The sequence below is a fragment of the Salminus brasiliensis genome, chromosome 1, assembly GCF_030463535.1.
Source record: "Salminus brasiliensis chromosome 1, fSalBra1.hap2, whole genome shotgun sequence".
NCBI lineage: Eukaryota > Metazoa > Chordata > Actinopteri > Characiformes > Bryconidae > Salminus > Salminus brasiliensis.
Window position 1 is genome coordinate 74,354,274 of NC_132878.1, and position 19,785 is coordinate 74,374,058.

The window sequence follows — 19,785 nt, forward strand, 5'->3', positions numbered from 1 at the left end:
CCTTAATCCTAACCCCAAATCATAACCTTAATCCAAATTTATAATCCAACCCTAAACCTAATCCTAACCTTAACCTTACTCTTGAATCAACCCTTAATTCTAACCCCAAATCCTAACCTTAACCCAAACTTATAATCTAACCCCATAACTAACCTTAACCTTACTTTTGAATGTAACTCTAATCCTAACTTTAACCTTGTTCTTAAATCAACCCTTAATCCTAAAACTAATTCTAACCTAGAATCAACTCGAAATCCTAACCATAATCATAACCTAAACTTTAAATCTAACCCTAAACCAACCCTAAAAGGTTAAGATAAATGTTAGGTGTAGGGTTACATTTAATAGACCATCGTTTGCATTCAGCCTAGAGTTCAGGTGTATTTAAGAGGCATTTAGTTGAATGTCAGGTGAGTGTCTACAACACATCTACAGTGGACCAACAGATATGGAGCCAGCTCAAGTACAGCTAAATTTCTCCAGTTTTACCACACTTTAATCCACACGGTATGAGAGGGAGATGGAGGAGATTTCCATTTCAGTAGTATTCATTCTCTGGCCAGAAGAGTGGCAAATACACATCAGCCACCACAGTTGAAAGGGGAGTTGAAGGAAAAATTACTGCCTATAACTATATCTATAATATCTGTTAATGGTTTGAGAATTTTGGACCATTGTAACTACAAAGAAGAGAAGGCTTTCATTCTTGTTAGATTTTAATGATGATAATAATAAAAGACAGATATTGTGTGTCTTATATTCATATTCATATTTATGTGTTTTCATCTCCAGGTGTTTCTGACACTAACAAAAATAAAAATGAACATTGAGATTATGCTGATTACACATCAAGTAAATGCAGCAACATCAGTGAGGAATCACATTTTTCAATAGAGCTTACACAGCAAAAATGCCACTCAGCCGTAACAGACTAGAATGTGCATAAACTGTAAAAGAAACCTGGAGATGGAAAATTGTATCGTGGGTGGGATTAGGATCGTGCTGGATTGACGTTTAACCCAGCTACCGTGGTAACAGCATCCAGTCATGGAAACACATTTACGCCTATTAAAAAAAACAAACACAATACATTTCATGCAATCCCCACAGCAAAGCTGAAATCTGTCTATGGCATGGTGTACACGTTTAGGACATTCTCACAACAGACTGTCAAGATTTCACACATTGAACAGCTGAAAAAACAGTCATGTCATGTCTCTGATCTCATACAATCAGGCTGCGGTAAACAGCAAAGGAGACTTGGACATGCTAAAATTCATGTGCCATTCTTAATTCCAGTTTTTATTAGTGCATTAATTTATTATCCATGGCCAAATTAAACAAGCGCGTAGCAAAAGTTTAGAAGACTTGCTTTGTGGAAATCAACAAAACCATGAAATTTGACCATGCGTGCAATTAATGAAAAGAAAAAAAAAAGATTCAGATGGAAATGATGAACGATTCAGTCATGATTCAGACAATTCAGAGTCAATTCAGTTCACTGCTGTTGTTTTAGTGTATTTTTGATGTTTGCGTATTGCTTTTTCTATAAGCTACAATTACCCACAAACCCCTTTTCCATTTTGTGGAACAGTTACGTGCATCCTCACAGTGGAAGGTACAATCAAAGTCTTAAGGGGTTAAAACTGGAGGGTTTTTAAACAGGAAAGCACTAAAATTAATATTAAAGGAACATGAGTGGGAAACTAAACGCTGATCTCTACTCTGAGATGGATTTGGCCATAACACCAAAACTTTATAATTGCTGGGATATAGGCCTGTGTGCTGGTAATCTAGTTATATATAGGTCTTTGTTGCCATGGATTCCGTACTCAATACTGCGCTCTCTCCCTTCCCTCATCATTAAGTGCTTATTTTCCTATCAGCAGTGACACCAAGGCGAGGCTGTGCTGTAATTACAGCAGGCTGGTGTTGGAAAAGTCTTTTAAGAGCGTATCCACTGGTGTGGTGTGTGGAGCAGATGGGGAAGGGCTCCAGACACACTGGCATCGTGTGCTGTCACGGCAGGACAACCCTCCTCCCAGTCCCTCACTAAAAAAGAGCTGGTACCCACCGGAGAATGTTGAAGCAAACCATGCCATACAAGTGGCACTTAAAGAGTAATTCCACCAAGACCAAGGCCAAGTTTCCAAAATTCTGCATACTTTAGTGGCAGAGATGTAAACAGTCATTCGGAGGGGTGTGAACAGGTTCATGGTAGAGAAACGTACCGACTTAGATTTCTTTACAGTGGTGGGCATGGGAACTAGGGCCCAGCTTGACCACAACACAAATAAAGCCATGTGATTTTTTTTTATGATTTTTAATGAACTATATATATATATATATACCACATGTCATGGATGGTATTGTGTCTGAGGACTTTTGGGTTACTGAAAGCAATCTCAGACAGGTAAGCCCATTTAAAGGAAAACTACTAGTGGGACGTTCCACATTGTTAAGCAGGCCACAGCAGAATTGGAAAGAAAAAGGATCTCTCTGCATCAAATAGTGCAATGCCCTGGACATTGTTTGAACACATGAAATCCATGAGGGTGGGAGGCAGTTCACATCAAAACTGCAAAAAAGAAATTCATGTAGAAACTCTCTCAAAAACTCACTGGATGTTTAATGGATGCAGGAATTTTGAAGGTGATATCAAAAAACTTCAACCTTAACCTTAACAATATGTTAACATGTAACTTGGCCTGTTAGGGTTTAAGTTAAGTTAGCTTTTGCTTTCAGTAAAAGTGACTCTTAATGCTGCAAATTCAACAAACAATAATTTTCAGTTCTATAAAATGTTTTGAAACTCACTGGGAGGTTTGTTTAATAAAATATGTATGCAGAAATACAGAAATCGCATTCAGTTAAAACTATTTGGGGTAATAACTAAATGTTAGAAAGTTTCTGTAGAATGGAGCGTGCCACACCAAACCACACCAAATTGTATATCGATTGTTTACACAATCTTACTAGACTTTCTTTTAATTATACAGTATGCATTGAATTACACTAAATTTAAAATTTGTGTGTCTGCATTTCTGTCTTTCTTTCTATTGGTTTCCAAACAGTAATAGAAATGTGTTTACTAAGCTGCCACTGGGCCCTTAATCAAGACCCTTAACCCTCTCTGCTCCAGGGGTGCTGTATGGTGCATGACTGACCCTGTGCTCTGACCCCAGCTTTTCAAGCTGGCATATGCGAAGAGAATAACTTGATTGTACTCATATAACAATAATAAAGGATATAATAAAAATAATAATTTATTAATTATTATTCTTATTATTATTGTTATTATAATTATTATTTTAATACTTGTGCTATGATTGAACAATAATTGGTGTAATACAGCAAATTTAATATTCTTGATAACAGCAGCTTTTAAGGGTTAGCATAAAACCACACATCATCTTTCATATTCACACAAAGGCAAGCTGTCTTTACTTTGGCGTCTGAGTTTTTTAACAAAAAAAAAGTGAAAAGGCCTCGGCGTCTGCAGGTTAAGCGGTGCCAAAGTGACGAGGCTAATCTGTTCCATATGGAAAGGCAAAGTGTGAACGGCTCAGCTCACCTACTGCCGCTTTTTAAAGCCTAATGTGGTTGTTTTCTGTTTAATTGCTTATTTTGGGCACTGTTTGAAAGGCAAACGCAATTTGTCTTCCTAATGGCTTATTAGTTTAACTGGTCCTCCAGGGCTTTCTCCGCTAGCCGTTTCGAAACGGCACGGAAAACAAAACGTAATGCTTTTACAGGGTGAGTCACTGCTTGGGACAATTGTTGAAGCGATGGGTGCCGTATCTCCACCACCTCCCTTTGGGGTGGGTGTTGTAGGCGGGTGGGGAGCCGTCTGCCGCAGTTAACGCCATTGATGATCACCAGCCTTACGTTACAGCCGCTGGATCATGTATAGCCCCCAGAAGAATGCTTAGAGTTGTTGGGCTTGGACCAGGCTCTCGTCCAAATCCACTGCTGTACAGCAATCCTGCACTCCAGCAGTTTTCATTTTTATCTGAGATGTTTTCTTAATATAACCCTAAAAAAGTAATGCTGACTTTTCAGCAAGATACCTGCAACCCGGGAGCAAAGAATGCCAGTAGACGTCCAAAATCTGGGAAGGCCTACTGTAAAATACTTTCTTTATTTTACCCAAAGGTGTTACACTGATAGCTAGATTAATGAAGGCAGTGTGTCCTTGTCAGTAGTGTGAGAGGTTATTGTATAAGTAGTTAGCATAAGCTATTGTCAGTTACCAAAGACCAAAATCCTTCTTGACAAAAGCCAGTGCCAGCGAATAAACCCTCATATTCAGGTAAAGAATATGACAGTAACTGCGATAGATGGTTGAAACCATGTGTGACCATAGCAATAACATTTATTTCGAATTTCTCAGAACTCAGATCTTTATGGTCACTCTGTTGGTCATCTTTTCAACTTTTTTAACCATTAAAAAGCATAGATTAAACAGCAGTCACAAATGTGACCTCAGCATTGATTCACCAGAAAAGGGTTTGTCCACCTATAGCAGCTCTGTGCTGATATTTGGGTATGTTTACCTTCCTTTGTGTTCATCAAAGTGTCTTCCTCAGTAAATACAGTCAGAAATGCTTTGTGAATAAATAATAGTCATTAAAACAATCCCTGAACCAAACATCTCTAACAATAAATAGCCAACAGTTAGCACAATGGAATGTTCCTTACGATAATTAGTTGGACTATTTGCATTATTTCGTTCAGAATGTGTACAGTGTAACATTTTTTTACACTGTACATGGTGTCATACACATGAACGCGAGAGCTGAGATGGAGAATTATATTCTACGAATAGACTTCCCAGAGCAGACTTAATACACCACCATAATACACCACAGATCATTCATCCAGGAGTTAACTGAGAGGGTAATGTCAGGAACTGTTAATGTCCATCATTAGTTTGACAGTTCTTTGCTCATGCCATTCACCTTGGGTGATAATTGCCCCGTAAAGCTCAGATATTTTTCTCAGAGCAGTTCTTTCAGTCATTTCCATGGAATTTCAGCCCTCTTTCCTAAACAGCACTAGTAGAAATGCTTTAATTAAACCCCTTGAGCCTGCCCTTGGGTGTTACTACAGTAAAGTAAGTGAGAGGAGAATTTTTCTTTTTTATCTGAAAGCAATAATTATGGCACTGTAACTCAATAAGCACAGTGCAGACCTTGGTTTATTTATGCAGTCTGGAAGATATGAGGATATGAGGATATGGAGCAGTTGGCTGGTTCCAGAGGCCTCATTTGTCTGGTCTGAAAGCCTCCTTCCTCTACAGATATGAGTTATTTCATGGATTTCTCTACTATAGTCTGTCTGCTTACCTCCTGGCTGCTGCTTTGTCATTTGAACTTATCTGGTTTGGTTTTGGTTTGGTTTTCCTCATTTCCTCATCCTTTTTTCTTCTTGTCCCAAATAAAGTCAGTCTGCCCAGACATGCATGGTGTTGCTTCTGTAGTTTTGCAGTGGAGCTGTTTTGATAGGAGCATCTAAACATGCCTGATGCATTTTGGAAAGTAGCCTGTGGACTAATGATGTTAATATAGAACTCTGTGGCCATAATGAGCATGGGCAAACTAATGTCTAAAAAAAAGGTAAAAAAGAAGAATTTCATTTAAAGGTACACCTCTCCAACTGTAAGGCTTGGGGTGCATATATCATGATTTGGGCATGTGTTGCAGCCAGTGGCACAGGGAACATTTCACTGGCAGAATAAAGAATAATTTTAATGAAATACCAGCAAATTCCGAAAGCAACACATTAAATGACCTGTAAAAAAGCCAAAGATGAAGATCCCCCAAGCAAGAGCTGAAAGACTTTAGATTGCTAGCTGTGATACTAGCCAGGGTGATACCTAGTACTAACAAGGCAGGGTGCCCAAACCTTTGCTTTGGGCCCTTGTTCTTTTTTATTATTTTTATAACAGTAAAAGATGGGGAAAAATATTCATGCTTAAAAATATTAAATAAATATTTAATATCTTTAACCTCATACCATTTGGAGACCATTTGACCAAATGTTGATCAGTGGTGCTCAAAATTTTACTTGTTCAAATAATGTTTGCTTGGACTTTAAAAGGCACTTTTAGCGATTCCATTTCCTTTCTGTTGACGTTAGTACTATAATCTAAATGTAGGTCAATTACTGGTGTCTTTTATGGACAATTCTTGCTAAGAGCTCATTGATTTATGTGATTATTCTGAGCTCCTTATGCACTAAGCAGTAGTTCTTCATTCACTCTGCACTGATACTTTAATAGACCTTAAAAAGTGCAGTGGTAAGGCTCACTGGCCTGCTCAGCATCAGCTGACATTTAGCAAAAACTAACACCAGCATCTGGATAAACAAAGTCTGGGAGAGACAGAACTGTTCTCTGGCTCTCGCAGAGCTCTTCTGCAACACTCCGACTCAGACAGAGAGTATCTTTTCTTTGTTTTCCCATTTGTCCACTCAAACATGGATAACCCTAGCGTGAACTCTTAGCGGCTGGCGCTAAGAGGAGTCTTTTCTGCGATTGCCATGACCACCAGAGACCACAACCCCTGGTTAACAAGGACTACCACAGACGTAACATGCGTGTAAACCTTGTTTGATGACCAACCGCTCTTTCTCGGTTAGGGCACAGGGACTGCTCTTATGTGGCATCGGCAGGCAAACAAAAGCGAATTGCTCACCTTCAATGGACCCAGAAAGCAAATGGCTGGAGGAACAAATTGTGCTGGTGTGGTTCAGCCAGCTGCCCCTAAAAATAGCCTCTAATTCATTTTTAAGAGAAACAATCTGCTCGGTGGTAATTGATTGTTCGTGAATGTGTTTTTACGAACAGCCTCCTTCTCTTGCTGCGTGTTTGAAGCGAGCGCTCTTTGTACTTTGCAGAGGTTTTCTTCACCACCGACCCTTCCAAACCCGGAGCTGGAAATAAATACAAGGCTTGCCTAACATGTCTGTATAATAGGAGCATGCCATTGATTTCTGTTTGCTAAATTGTCACGAGCAAAGATGGTAGCTTTTTTTCCTGGTGAAAAAAAAGTGCATTATGTAGCATATGTACCTAAATAACAGCTTAAATAACAGCTTCAAAATCATTGTGATGCTCCATGGATTTGTAAAATTGAGAATAGCATCTCTATCATTGCTACTCCAGACTCTGCACACTGCTAACTGCACTATGTAACTTTGGTGAAGTGGTCACGACAACGCTTGTGAGTCATATTCATGTAAAACCCGGTAATATAACTCAACCTCTTAGTCCACATGCTTCTTTTACTTTCAGTGATGGATCGTCACTCCTCTGCTGCGTTCTCTCTACTAGCTTCCTGTAGCTAGAAGCATCAGATTCAAAACCCTGGCGCTGGCCTACAAAGCCAAGAATCTTCCGAGAATACTTGGGTGAAGAGTAGAGTGTTGTGGTCTTTATACTGACTTGTGCATAGTAGTGTCTAGGCTTAGAGGTATCTTTGAATTTTTAGTCTGTTTAAATTAGCTGAGGTCATTCTTGAGTAAACAGCGAAGCATTTTTGTAAGTTGCTCTGGATAAGAGCATCTGCTAAATACCTTAAATGTAAATGTTATCTTCCAGCTCATCCAGAAATGCATGTGTAAAGCATGTCCTTCTTGAGGGAAGCTCCAAAAAATACCAATTCTCACATAAAGCACCTTTAATTGAATAATCCAAGCTTTATGTAGACATATGTAATATTGTATGGGATGTTTAGGCCAAGGCTGATGTTTTTAATGTCTATATGTTAATACACGTAGATCCACCTGGATCAAAGCTGTACTCCTACACACACAGGAATAAGTCCACATTATTGAGAAATTTAAACAACTGGGATTCTGTGAATATACCTATTATAGAGCACTGTAGAACACTTTTTCACTTTAAGGAAATGGTAACAATCCACATAAAAAAATTCACAATGGCATTTTATCATAATCCATGCCATCAACTCTGTCAACGAATCAAACAGCTTTTTCGAAAGCTTTCAAAATGCCATCATCTTCCCCTCATCGCATGCGTCCCCATATCTCTGTTCTGTTATCCACTGTGGAATAAGGATTAGGTTTTCATGGCCTTATCTGAGGAGCTCTGAGGGTTGGAGTTGTTTACTGTGGTGCACAATGCAGGTGCAGACACTATGTCATGCTGCAGGAGCCCCTCACTGGGTTGAAGAGGCTCAGAGTTGGATCAGATAGTCGTGATGTTATTGTCCATATCTTGCTTGCTTTGGCGGTTCAGACCCGGGCCAGTGCCTGAGTGCTTCCATTTAGGAGCGCGCATGCCAGGCCAAGTTTAATCAGCAGACGTGTTAGACTTCATTTCCTCCTGGAGCGCTTCGTCAGAGGAACTTGGACAGGCGAAGCGCTGCGAAGGCAATCGGCTGCGTTTTTAGTGTAATTATGCTGGGATGAAATCAGTCAGAGCTGGAAGCGTTTTTGCATTCGCTAATGAGAGCGGCGCGAAAGTCGGAGCAGGATGTATGTGAAAGTTTGACGGTTGTTTAAATTATGTTAAATTCCTTTTTATGATTGGCAAACACATGGCAAAGAATCACAGCACACACACAAGTGTCTGTGGAGAGAGGCACTTGGGAAATGGCGTTTTCTGTTAATGGGAATAATATGTGATTTGTGATGTATTTCGGCACTAAATTCAATTATTGCAGCCCGTTTAAAAAATGAAATCTTTTAATCAAACAAGACATGAGGGCATGCGTCTGCTGCTTCAAACTTCAAGCGGTGATAAATCAGCCATTTGTTTGCAGTGGAAATCTGGAAACTGAAAGACGGGCCACCGCAGCGAATAAAGAGAAATGGTAATGAAGTACTTTTTAATCCTCTTTCTCCTCAAATCCACCAGCCCTCCCTCCATCTCACATCCTGCAAACAAAGAGAGAAAACTCTTCTAAACTGGTTTTAGCAGGCCACGCCTGTGGGATTGCGGCAGTGTGGTCATTGGGGTTTGCCTCATTGAGCCAGGGTGGCCGGTGAAGCCTCAGTGGGACTCCTCTCTCTTTCTCTCTCTGCTGTGATGGGATGTAGCAGCAACAGTGTTCCCCTGACCATGTGTAACATATCAGAGGCGCAGGCCTGAGGCCTCCTACATGCTTGTTGCCTGAGTGGCATAAGGTCGCTGTTGGTTCTGAATGACACATTGCCCACCGAACGTTTGAAGACACCTCACCTTATTTCAGATTGTTTTTAAAGTAACTGGGTTCATTTTTACTATAATGTTTTTAATAAAGTAAGAATACATCATGTACATGGAGATGAGGAGGCAGACACAGTGGTGCCACTTTATTTAATTAGTCAGTTTTTTACATACAGAAAGAAGCTTGAGTTCAACACACAAACAATGCATAATACATCTGCTGAAGGCTGTGTACACTACTGCAGAATCACAAATGTCTCCAAATTGTATAGTAATTTGTTGGGGTGTAGAGATCATCATTTCAGTACCTACCTGCAGTCCCTTTCTTTGAGTGCCGTCATAGAAAAACCATTTGTACCATTTGTTCCATTTGTACCATTATTATTATTATTATTATTATTATTATTATTAGCAATTTTAGCCATCATAGTTAGAAGTTGGAAGATCCTTATTCCCACTTGTGAAGTCAGAATTACAAACATGTCATATTCAAGTCAAAAGCTAATCAGTACCAAGAGGCCTTCGAGCTTCAGGTATGGCTCGGCTTGACCCACCAGCCTTTAAGATCCACGGAAGACAAGTGTCCAGGCTTTTTTTTCTGTCCTGGCACCGAAGTGGTGGAACGAACTTCCCCTAAGGGTCCGAACAGCAGAGTCGCTCGCTGTCTTCAAACGTAGACTGAAGACCCACCTCTTCCAGGAGTACATGGGTAGAGTGTAGTGTCGAGTGTTATGGTCTCCAGACTGACTTGTGCATTTAGTAGTATCTAAGCTTAGAGGTATTACTAGCTAAGGGTATTTTCTGAGGAAACAGTGAAACACTTTTGTAGGTTGCTCTGAATAAGAGCATCTGCTAAATGCCGTAAATGTAAATGTACGTGCTTTGTTGTCAGAGCAACACTAAGAAATGGTGGATGCAACATCAGCTAATGTAAAGTAATAACTTGCACCGCAGAGTAGTCAGTTTGCTATAGCTAGAATGATCAGTAGCATTCTTCTATAGCAAGGTAAATGTACGCAGATTACAGATTACAATAATGTGCACAAACAACCATTAACAGACATGTTAAAAAGGTTGACCTATGTCTTAATTGCCCACCAGAAATTATGACTTCCAGGGTGTGTTCATTTGCAAGTCAGGAACTTGTATTTACCATAATTCCAACAGCATGTGAGGGTGGCGTAAGTCCTCCTGTGAACTCCAGCAGCAACAAACAAGTGCTTTCACACATTTTCATTAGTCACTTGTTGCCTCATTCACAACATGCCATACCATCACGTCCGTCAGTGCTACATCTGTGTGGAACAGAATAATTAAGTAACCCATAGTTGTTACATGTGTCCACACTTTTTATTGCTTTTCACAAAAGAAGAGAGGGGGAGGGATATAATGAGGGCATGCAATGATGGGTGTAAACTGGAGGTGGCAAGTAACGAAGAGCTTTGTAAATTTGTAAGTACATTTTTGCACAGTATTTCTGTCACATTTTACATCTCCTGCCTACATTTCACTAGAAATCTGTACTTTTGACCTTTTTTCAAAGCAGGCTTGTTACTTTAAAACCGTAATGCGATTGTTTCTTAATCTGTGTTCAGGTTGTGTGAAATTTACAGAAAGTTGAGCCTCGGTTCTGTAATCTGATGGAAATCTGAATAGTCTACAGTTGTTTTTTTGGTGCCGCATGTTAATGAGCGAGTTCTGTAAGTACATATCTGACTGTTTCTGCTGTATCGGCCTCTGCCTTCATGTAGCCCAGATTACTGTCATCATCTGTCCTGCTAAATAAAAGTTTCAGAGGTGTGTATCACAGGACCCGTTTACACCTGGCATTAAGTCCTTAATACTCCAAGCCCTATCACAAACTAAAGTGTGTTATTCAGTAACTACAGGGACATAGTTTGCAATAAAAAGTTTGTAATAACACTTTCAACCAACCGCTAACGCTAACCTGCATATCTGGATAGTATCTGGATTTACTTTGACCCGATTCTGTTTACACTTGTCATTAAAATGTGTCCCCAGTGTGAGCAGATACATATGACACATATGTTTTACTTCCGATATACAACTGTTCGTTATTAAAACCATTCTGTTCTGGGACACTGTGAACAGCTTAGAGGAGGTTCTGCTACAACACCATAACAGCTGTATCAGAAAATGTGTGTTTAAACCTCAAAGGAACAAACTCTGTAATACTGCTCTCATCTACTGGTAAATAATCATGAGTCTGACAGCACACACACACACACAAACACACATGGGAAAGAAAGTGAAGGAGAGCCAAGCCAAGATCCACACGTATTAATGTTAGTGTGGAATTCCGAACTTGTTCTGATCATCATGTTAATGTCAGGTGTAAAGAAGAAAAAAACTGCTGTTATACTTGTGTATTCAAACCCATCTGCTGAACTAACTGTTTAATATTGATTCATTCTGCTAATCAATTTCAGCAGTTCAGTAGAGTTAATGGTTAGTGATGATATTACCATCCATGAGATGATTACAAAACTGACAAATGTAGTATTTTAATTATGTTAGTTTACATTGATTAAAACACAGAGATTAAAATGTCATTTGTATGATACAGGTGATTCCATAGTTCCAGCATAAACCATTACATATGCTCAGTAATTGCATACATTGAAGTTAATTATACAGTATTTATGAAAGGTTTTAATTATAATTACTTTTTTATTTGAATTACATTTAGGAAATTGGTATTTGTGTAGGTAATTGTATACTTTTACTTGAGCAATAACTTTTACCTGGTTAATTTAACTTGATCATTTGAATTAGAATAAAAATGTAAGACATAGATAACTCCATAAGGCTTAGAGTTTGTGTCCTCAAACTTTTGAAAGGCAGCGTATAAGGCATAAGGACTGCAAGGCAAAAACATGGCCTGCTTTAGCTGTTTTTTTTTTTGTAGCACTACATTAAGAGTGCTGGCTTTTGCTTGTGGTGGTTGAACCTGTTTCCAATGAATCTGACCACATTCAAGATCTCTGGCCATTATGGCTGAAGCTGTGTGGGGTTTGACTGGTTTTGAGTTTTAATGCCTCTCTCGCTTCCAGCGCTGAGCACCCTCCTGCTCCTGAGATGATGGAGGTGGAGAAAGGAGGTCCTGTCATTCAAGGCAATTGCTGGTTGCTGACCACCCACAAACAAATATACATATTTTGTAATACCAGTTTTATACCAAATGGTGTCCTACATGATGTTAGATGTGTAAAAGTGCCTGTATTTATCTGTTGAAAAAATGGTAATACAGGGTTCTTGCATGACCAGAACAATAGGGTAGTAGCTCTTTGTAATATGTTCCATATATATGACCACCAATTTTCTCCCAAATTTAGTCATTTCCAATTCCCACACAGTTAGCTAGGACTCTCCAACATGAATGCTAGCATGTACTGGAGATTGCAAACTGCTATTTCTTACACATGTGCAGTTAGCTAATCTTCTAGGATTTTCATGCAAGAGTTTATTCCTACTGTATATTCTCTATTGTGTAATTGTGGAACGTCCAGACACTTCATTAACACCACCTACTTGTTTCTATACTCATTGTCTATTGTCAGCTCCACTTACCATACAGTAGCACTGTGTAGTTCTAGAGTTACAGACTGTAGTCCATCTGTTCCTCTGCATACTCTGTTAGCCTCCTTTCACCCTGTTCTTCAAATGTCAGGACCCCACAGGACCACCACAGAGGTAGTATTTGGGTGGTGAGACATTCTCAGCACTGCAGTGACACTGACATAGTGGTGGTGTGTAAGTGTGTTTTACGCCGGTACGAGATGAGATCAGACAGCAGTGGTGCTGGAGTTCTTAAACACCTCAGGGTCTCTGCTGGACTGAATGAATAGTCCACCAAGCAGAAATATGACCAACATAAACTGTGCAGCAACAGCTGAGCTTGTGTCTTTGACTTAACATCTACAGAGTGGATCAACTTGGTAAGAGTGTCTAATAGAGTGGACAGTGAGTGGACCCAACTCCAGCAGCACTAACAAAGTATGCAGAGAAACAGATGGACTATAGTCTGTAATTACAGAACTACCAAGTGCTCCTATGTGGTAAGTGGAGCTGATATAATTGATGAGTGTAGAAACAAGGACATGGTGTTAATGTTAGGGCTGATATTGTGGCTGTCATACAAAAACCTTGTATCTCCAAAAAAGTCATTCAGTCATTTTATCACAATATGAAGTCACAATATGAAGAACGATGGCAAAAACGGACATACAAGGTTTTTGTGAGACCGCTGCGATATACAGTTACACGTGCACGCATGTGTACCCTGCCACACACACGCACTGCCTCTCCCACCCACATCCATGCTCTTTAGATGTGGACGCTTGCGCAGTGTTCTCATATTTACTCCTCAACATGGATTTCATTTCTGGAGAAATGAGATCCATGCTTCTCAGATCCGGACAGAAGCTTCTCCAAAAAGTCTTGGTTAGGACCTCACCGTGGCAGTGGTTTGGGTTGAAATCTCCAGCTTTACTGAGTGTCATCATTACCCCGCTCATAAGCGGAAAGCAGGTTTTTTTTGTGTGGCCAGTAAACAACAACCCCGCAAACCAGATCACACGAGCTCCAGCAGGGAGAATGAATTTGAACTTTCCCTCATGTGTATCGAGCGAGTTTGACTCATTGAGGTTTGTGTTGCATGCATGCATCATGATCAATAAGGCCAATTGGCTTTCGAGACCACAGGCGTGCTACAGCGAGGATTGCTGAATTCACCCAGCGTTTCCAAACATTGTGTCACTTTGCAAATATCTCCACTGGGTTTGAAAGCTTGATGATGCCACTATATGTCGAGCAGCGAACCGCAAGAGAAAACAGCGGAGCAAGAGAAGACAATGAATCCGAACTGACACATCCGCAAACATTAACATTGACATGCACCGCTTGAAGTAGATCTATTTGCGATTTACTCAGCAAGTTCTGCAAACTGCCTTTCACATGTATTTCTCGTTACCGAAGGCACTTGTCTCCTTGGGTGCCAAAACACTTGAGGGAAGCAAATTCTTCCACATGTTTACACAAACTACATTCATAGGGCCTGTAAGTTTTGTTTAGGTTAGGCCCGGCAATCCCTGAGGTGTTCCGTATGTGTGTATGTGTGTGTGTGTGCTTTGTCTTGTTCTCTTTGCGGTTTCACATATCCCCATGATAACCGAATGTTGTGGGATGTTTTGCTGGTTTCCATTACTAATATTCATGTTTAGGTCAGTAGAAAGCCTCCAAAATGATGGTAATACAAGGGTGTGGGCCTGTGTCTAGGCATGAGTGTGTGTGTTCAGCTAGATACACACATTAGAGTGTGCATTCCTGTCTTTATGGGGTATTTCCATGTACTTCTGCATCTCAATACTACTGTGTTACACATAACCCAACCCATGTCACTTTTGGGTCCTCTGTAATGCAAGTATTGCAACAAGTCGTTAGGTCGATGGAATGATAATATTGCTAAGCTATGCTACAGCGATGCTATATGCTCATTTGGAACTGCCACCAACACAACATAATTAGACAGGTGAATGGGTTTGAATTAGAACCCTAACTGATAGTTCTATTACAACACCTAACAAATGCCCATGCTAGATAGCATCACTCTGAGTGATGGAGAGATGGAAGGCCATCCTTCCCACCTAGAGAGAGAAGCTGTGACCTCTTGAGCTAAGAAACTGTTGTGAGGACAGTTATTTACACAACCTGAAGACACTCACAAGCTCCATATGTTCTCCACAATACATTTGGACTCGCAGGTTGCTGTTAGTGCCCTTGTGGCCTCATATATCACGCTGTACAGAGTGACAATGGGAATCAAAGAGTGTGTCGCGAGTTACTAGATAAAGCGCGTGCTGTGCGTTCTTTGTGGTCTGACTGTAGTATGCTAAGCAGCTTTGAAAAGTTAGCATAGATGTGTTCTTCATTAGTGTGCGCAAAGCTGAAGGCTGCAGGTTTACAGATGTTTGCAGCGTCTCCGATAAGAGAGCGCGCTCCGAAAGCTGTTTTGTTTCTCCCGCCTAGAGGAATGATGAAGTAGACATGCTGGATGATGTCATGGAGAACAAGCAGGCCACCAAAAACATCTCTGCTAATGCCGGGTTTGGCTATGGGGATGCTAATTACAGATTGGTTGCAGCCTCTGGTGTCTCAGGGTGAACTACGGGGTTTCTTGTAGCTTTTTGTTTTGGAGCTTTGGGCTGGTCTGCTTGTTTTGCCATTTGAGTCCAGCGGTTCGTCCTCTGCAGATGAACAGATGTCATCATTATCCTGGTACAATGTATTTGTGAGTTAGCGCTTTGCTAGGTTTGTAGGCTGCCTTGTATTGGGCAATCCTGCTGTTAAATAGAATAGATATCACCGCTGTCATATCAAACCCTTGTAATAACTCATTTTTTAATACTGTTTATATCAACATGGGCCAACATGTACATGTACAGCCTACAGTGCAGAAGTAGGATTATCTGAGAAAAAGATCTATAAATGTGTTTATCTGAGCACAGTGGCATTATATGGTACAATAGAATAAGCACAATTAAAGGAATAAATGATAATTGGTGATTGAGTGTGTGTGATTGTGTTAGCTTACCCATTTCCACAAATCTTTTAGAGGAAAGCCACTATTTCCAGTTTGCCTCCAAGACCTAGATAATCTAATCTGTCCTTCATTAATGTTAATCAGGTGAACTTCTGGTGGAACAGCACAACTCTACACAGTAACTGGGTTGCACAGAGAAGTCAGCATCCAAAACGGTGTTCTTCTTACTTTGTTACTTAATGATGTGACCGTTACTGCCCACATACTTCTCTGCATCGTTTAGGTTGACATGGATGTTAAGCGATACATTCACAAGAGGCTAGTTCAGAGGCAAACGTTTCTGAAGACAACAAACACGGCAATAGTGGAGGAAGTCATAATAATGAAGTTGCGTAAACAGCTTAAAGCGGTGTAAAGTTTTATCCATGAGTTCCTTTTCTGACAGAGTTTCTTCTCCATGTCTATAAGTCAGTTGCTGTGTTTTACTTGAACTATTGTCTTAACTGCCCCCACGGTTTCCAGTGATACCAGTGATCCATAAAAGAATACACAAAAACAGACAACATAAACACAGAGTATGAACAGAAGTCTCCGTCCGTATGTACATATTTACCTTAAAGCATGAATGAGCCTAAAATAACTGTTCTTCTAATCAACATATCATTAACTTTATTGACCAAAAGCACATTCTGACCACAGACTTGTTTATTTGGTGTTGTTCTAATGTTATATAGAGTTTTACAGGTAGACACAATCACTGACCTTATGTTTATTTGTGTTTATTATAATGTTTCATATGTATATATCACTATTGTCCAATGAAAAACGTGTATATCCAGTTTTTTCTATGGTGTGAGTCCTGGAGCTACTCTGTGAACTGTGTAAATAATTCTAGATGAATAGACCAATAGAAATGCTCTATATAACTTGGAATAAACTCTTAATTTATATTGACTTCTATTCAACATGTTTTTGTTGAAGAACATATTCTGCTGTAAAGTCACCATTTTGGAGATATGGATTTAATTGGACAGCAACAATATACAGGTTAACATGACCACTGCCGTGATACACAAAGTTTAACAATAGTTTAAATGTGAAGAGAATGTTGACAACTCAGTATTTTATTTGAAAAGCACACATAGCATTATTAAGGTGTTAAATATGGAATGGAATCCATAACTCCATTGAAATCCTTATGCAGAAAAATATGGTATATTACCGTACAGCTGCTGCTTTTATTCTGCATAATTACTGTTATTTGAGAGCCAGCATTTGCTGATATGTTCCCGCCTCTAAGAGCTTGTGAGTACAGAGACCTTTCAGCCGAAAGAGGCTGCAAAACAACTTAGGTGTTTTTCATTAGGTTTGGACAGAGAAAACACGAGCATGCTGACTCCAGACAGGTCCAGTGCTTCTTTGCCTTTGGTGGGAACGCTAACAGGAAAGCTAATAAGCAGCGACTCTGAATCATTAAAATAAATGTGGTTTGGTCGTGTCACCCTAGATCTAGATTTATATCACGCTACTCTTTTGTATTTCTATTATTAATGTTTTTGTTTGAAGCCTTGAACCTACATCTATGGGATTCTACCAAAGCGTGTCTACAGTTTAGCGTTCCTTCCAGGCAGTAGTAGGGTTGCTGTGGGGTGTATTGCCAGCCATCGTGTACTCCCAGATCCCATGGATTTATTGATTGTTATTTCTAAATCTGCTCAACCACTACTGACAGTGTAGTGCAATGTTAATAAATGCAGACTTGGTTTCTCACTGCCATGAGTGCTTTCATCTGCAGGCTGTGCGGTTTTTAGTGTTTTTCTAATGCCCATTAAAATAATAATTGCTCCTCATTATAACAGATATGGCTTCTCTCCTTCTCTTTCTTCTAAAGTCTCTGTTGTCGTTCTTTTTTCTGTGTGTGTGTGTGTGTGTCTGTAGCGCTACCCGGTCTGGCCGTCGGATCTGAAACCGGTTCGAGGCACGAGTCCGCAGGCCCAGAGACGAGCTCTACAGCTGCAGGAGTTACTTTTCTCTAAAGAGCTGGAGAACATGGGCAAACACCTTGCTGGTGGGTATTAAACACACAGGTTTGTTTTTATACCTTTTTGAGATGTCAGGTTACGCAGATATCCAGATTAACCTCGATTAGTAGGTAAAAATTGTTAAATAAAGGAATACATTACAGTTTACATGCAGACATGCATTGATTCGGCAGTTTACTAGAAACACCTACCTTATACACTTACACTCCAGTGGCCATTTAGTAGAAACAGCTTCCACACAGGAGGTGTAGAGTTACTGACTATAGCTCATCTGGTGCTGCACAATTTACTAGTCCCCCTCCATCAACGTAATATCAGCCACATATATCAATGGAAAGGGACCATCACAGAAACACTGCTCACGACAGGGTCTTTTGTGAACATTATGGGGCCCTTCTGCCTGGAGTACCCGGTATCTCAGTCTCAACTCATTTTAGCAACTTTTCATTATTTTGAACCCATTAAACCCTAACCCAAAATAGAAACTTTAAACAACTAAAGTATCTACACAAATTAAAAGTACAAATGAAGCAATGCTAACGGCGCAATAGCAAATATGGCCAGAGACCGTCATGGTTCGGAAGCTAATGCCACAGTAGCAATGTTGGGCAAGGCCAGCAGCTGGCATGCTAGCAAGGTACAGATGCTGGGCAAGGCTGGCAGCCTTAGCGATGCAGCGATAGCAAAGCTTACACTGTGATAGCCATGTGAACATTGTGGTGGCGATATTGCGGAGGCCGCCAGTCGGCACACCAGCACCGCCATAGCAATGTTGGGCAAGGTCGTCGTTGAGTCAACATGCTATCGCTATGGACTGTGACGCCACTTTTCCTTTACAATGATACTTTAAGGAAGTAGACACAACAATCTCAGCTACCTAAGATTGCATCTCTTCATAGCAGCACACGTACCTATTAGCTTTGTGGCAAAATGTAGTCCTTAGACAGAAATGTCTTCTAGTCAATCAAGACACAGTTCTTGTGCATGTGCGTTTCAACAAGGTTGGTCAGTCAGTCAGTCACTCACTCAGCCAGTCAGTAAGCGAAATTGCTTCTGCAAGAGTTTGAGAGTGGGTCCAGCACCCAAAAATTTGCCACCAGAAGCAGCTCACAGACCCACACACACACACACTCACACATCAAACAGTCTGCTTTTAAATCACTGCCGCTGTCTTTTACAATCAAAGTCTCCCCAGCTCCTTAACTGGGCCGTGAACATGGTGAGAAAAACCTATGATTGGCTAATTAAAAGCCTGCCACCAATTATTTAAAAAAGAAAAAAAGATCATGTCTATCTTTGATTAATTTAATAGCGGCCCACCGCAGTGTGGTTAAAGTGTGGCAGTGACGTGACTGATTTTTGTGGTTTATCAGGTTTGATCTTACTTCTTTTTGGGGGGAGAGTGTGAGACCCTCCTGAAGAGTGACAGATGAAAAATCACCCCTTTATTAAAAGCATAAAGGCCTCTAGGCGAGACCAAAGGCAAAGCCCCGCCCACCCCAGAGCTACAAACTCCACCATGTGTTCAGCAGTTGTTTGTTTACGCATACTGCTCTCTTTTATTTTGCCTCTGTACATCGCATACATTTCAGAGCCTGATAAGTGTGTGAGATCCCTTGACCCCTATAGGAGGGTGTAGTGTCTAAGTCATTCAGTCATTTAGAGTGGAACTGGTGTGAAATGGTATATTTTAGAAAAGCTTGCTGACTTCATGTCTTTAAAGTGGTGGTAACAGGAACCAGGGTTTGTAAACTACGACAAATATACAGTTGTGGTTGTACGTGTACATACACTTATCATGGACATGAGAGCTTTTTGGGGAAGAATGAGTGACGGCATACTATGCAGCTTTAATAGAAATATTAACAATAATTGAATGCATTTCATGGGGGATTTTCTGAAATCAACATAGGGTCATAATTATACATATAGGGTAAAAAAATATACAGACATGATTCATATGGTGGTGCTAAAAGTTTCAAAATGTCTTTTAACTTGCCCACATT

At 40.2% G+C, this 19,785-nt stretch overlaps 1 protein-coding gene across 1 annotated transcript in view; it reads left to right on the top strand.

The window, feature by feature from the left end:
- c1h8orf34 (chromosome 1 C8orf34 homolog) overlaps nt 1-19,785 on the top strand; it is a 131,055-nt gene that overhangs the window by 93,609 nt on the left and 17,661 nt on the right. Inside the window, exon 11 of the mRNA XM_072657527.1 lies at nt 17,676-17,805. Coding sequence (XP_072513628.1) covers nt 17,676-17,805 — 130 coding nt within the window. The remainder of the gene's footprint in view (nt 1-17,675; nt 17,806-19,785) is intronic.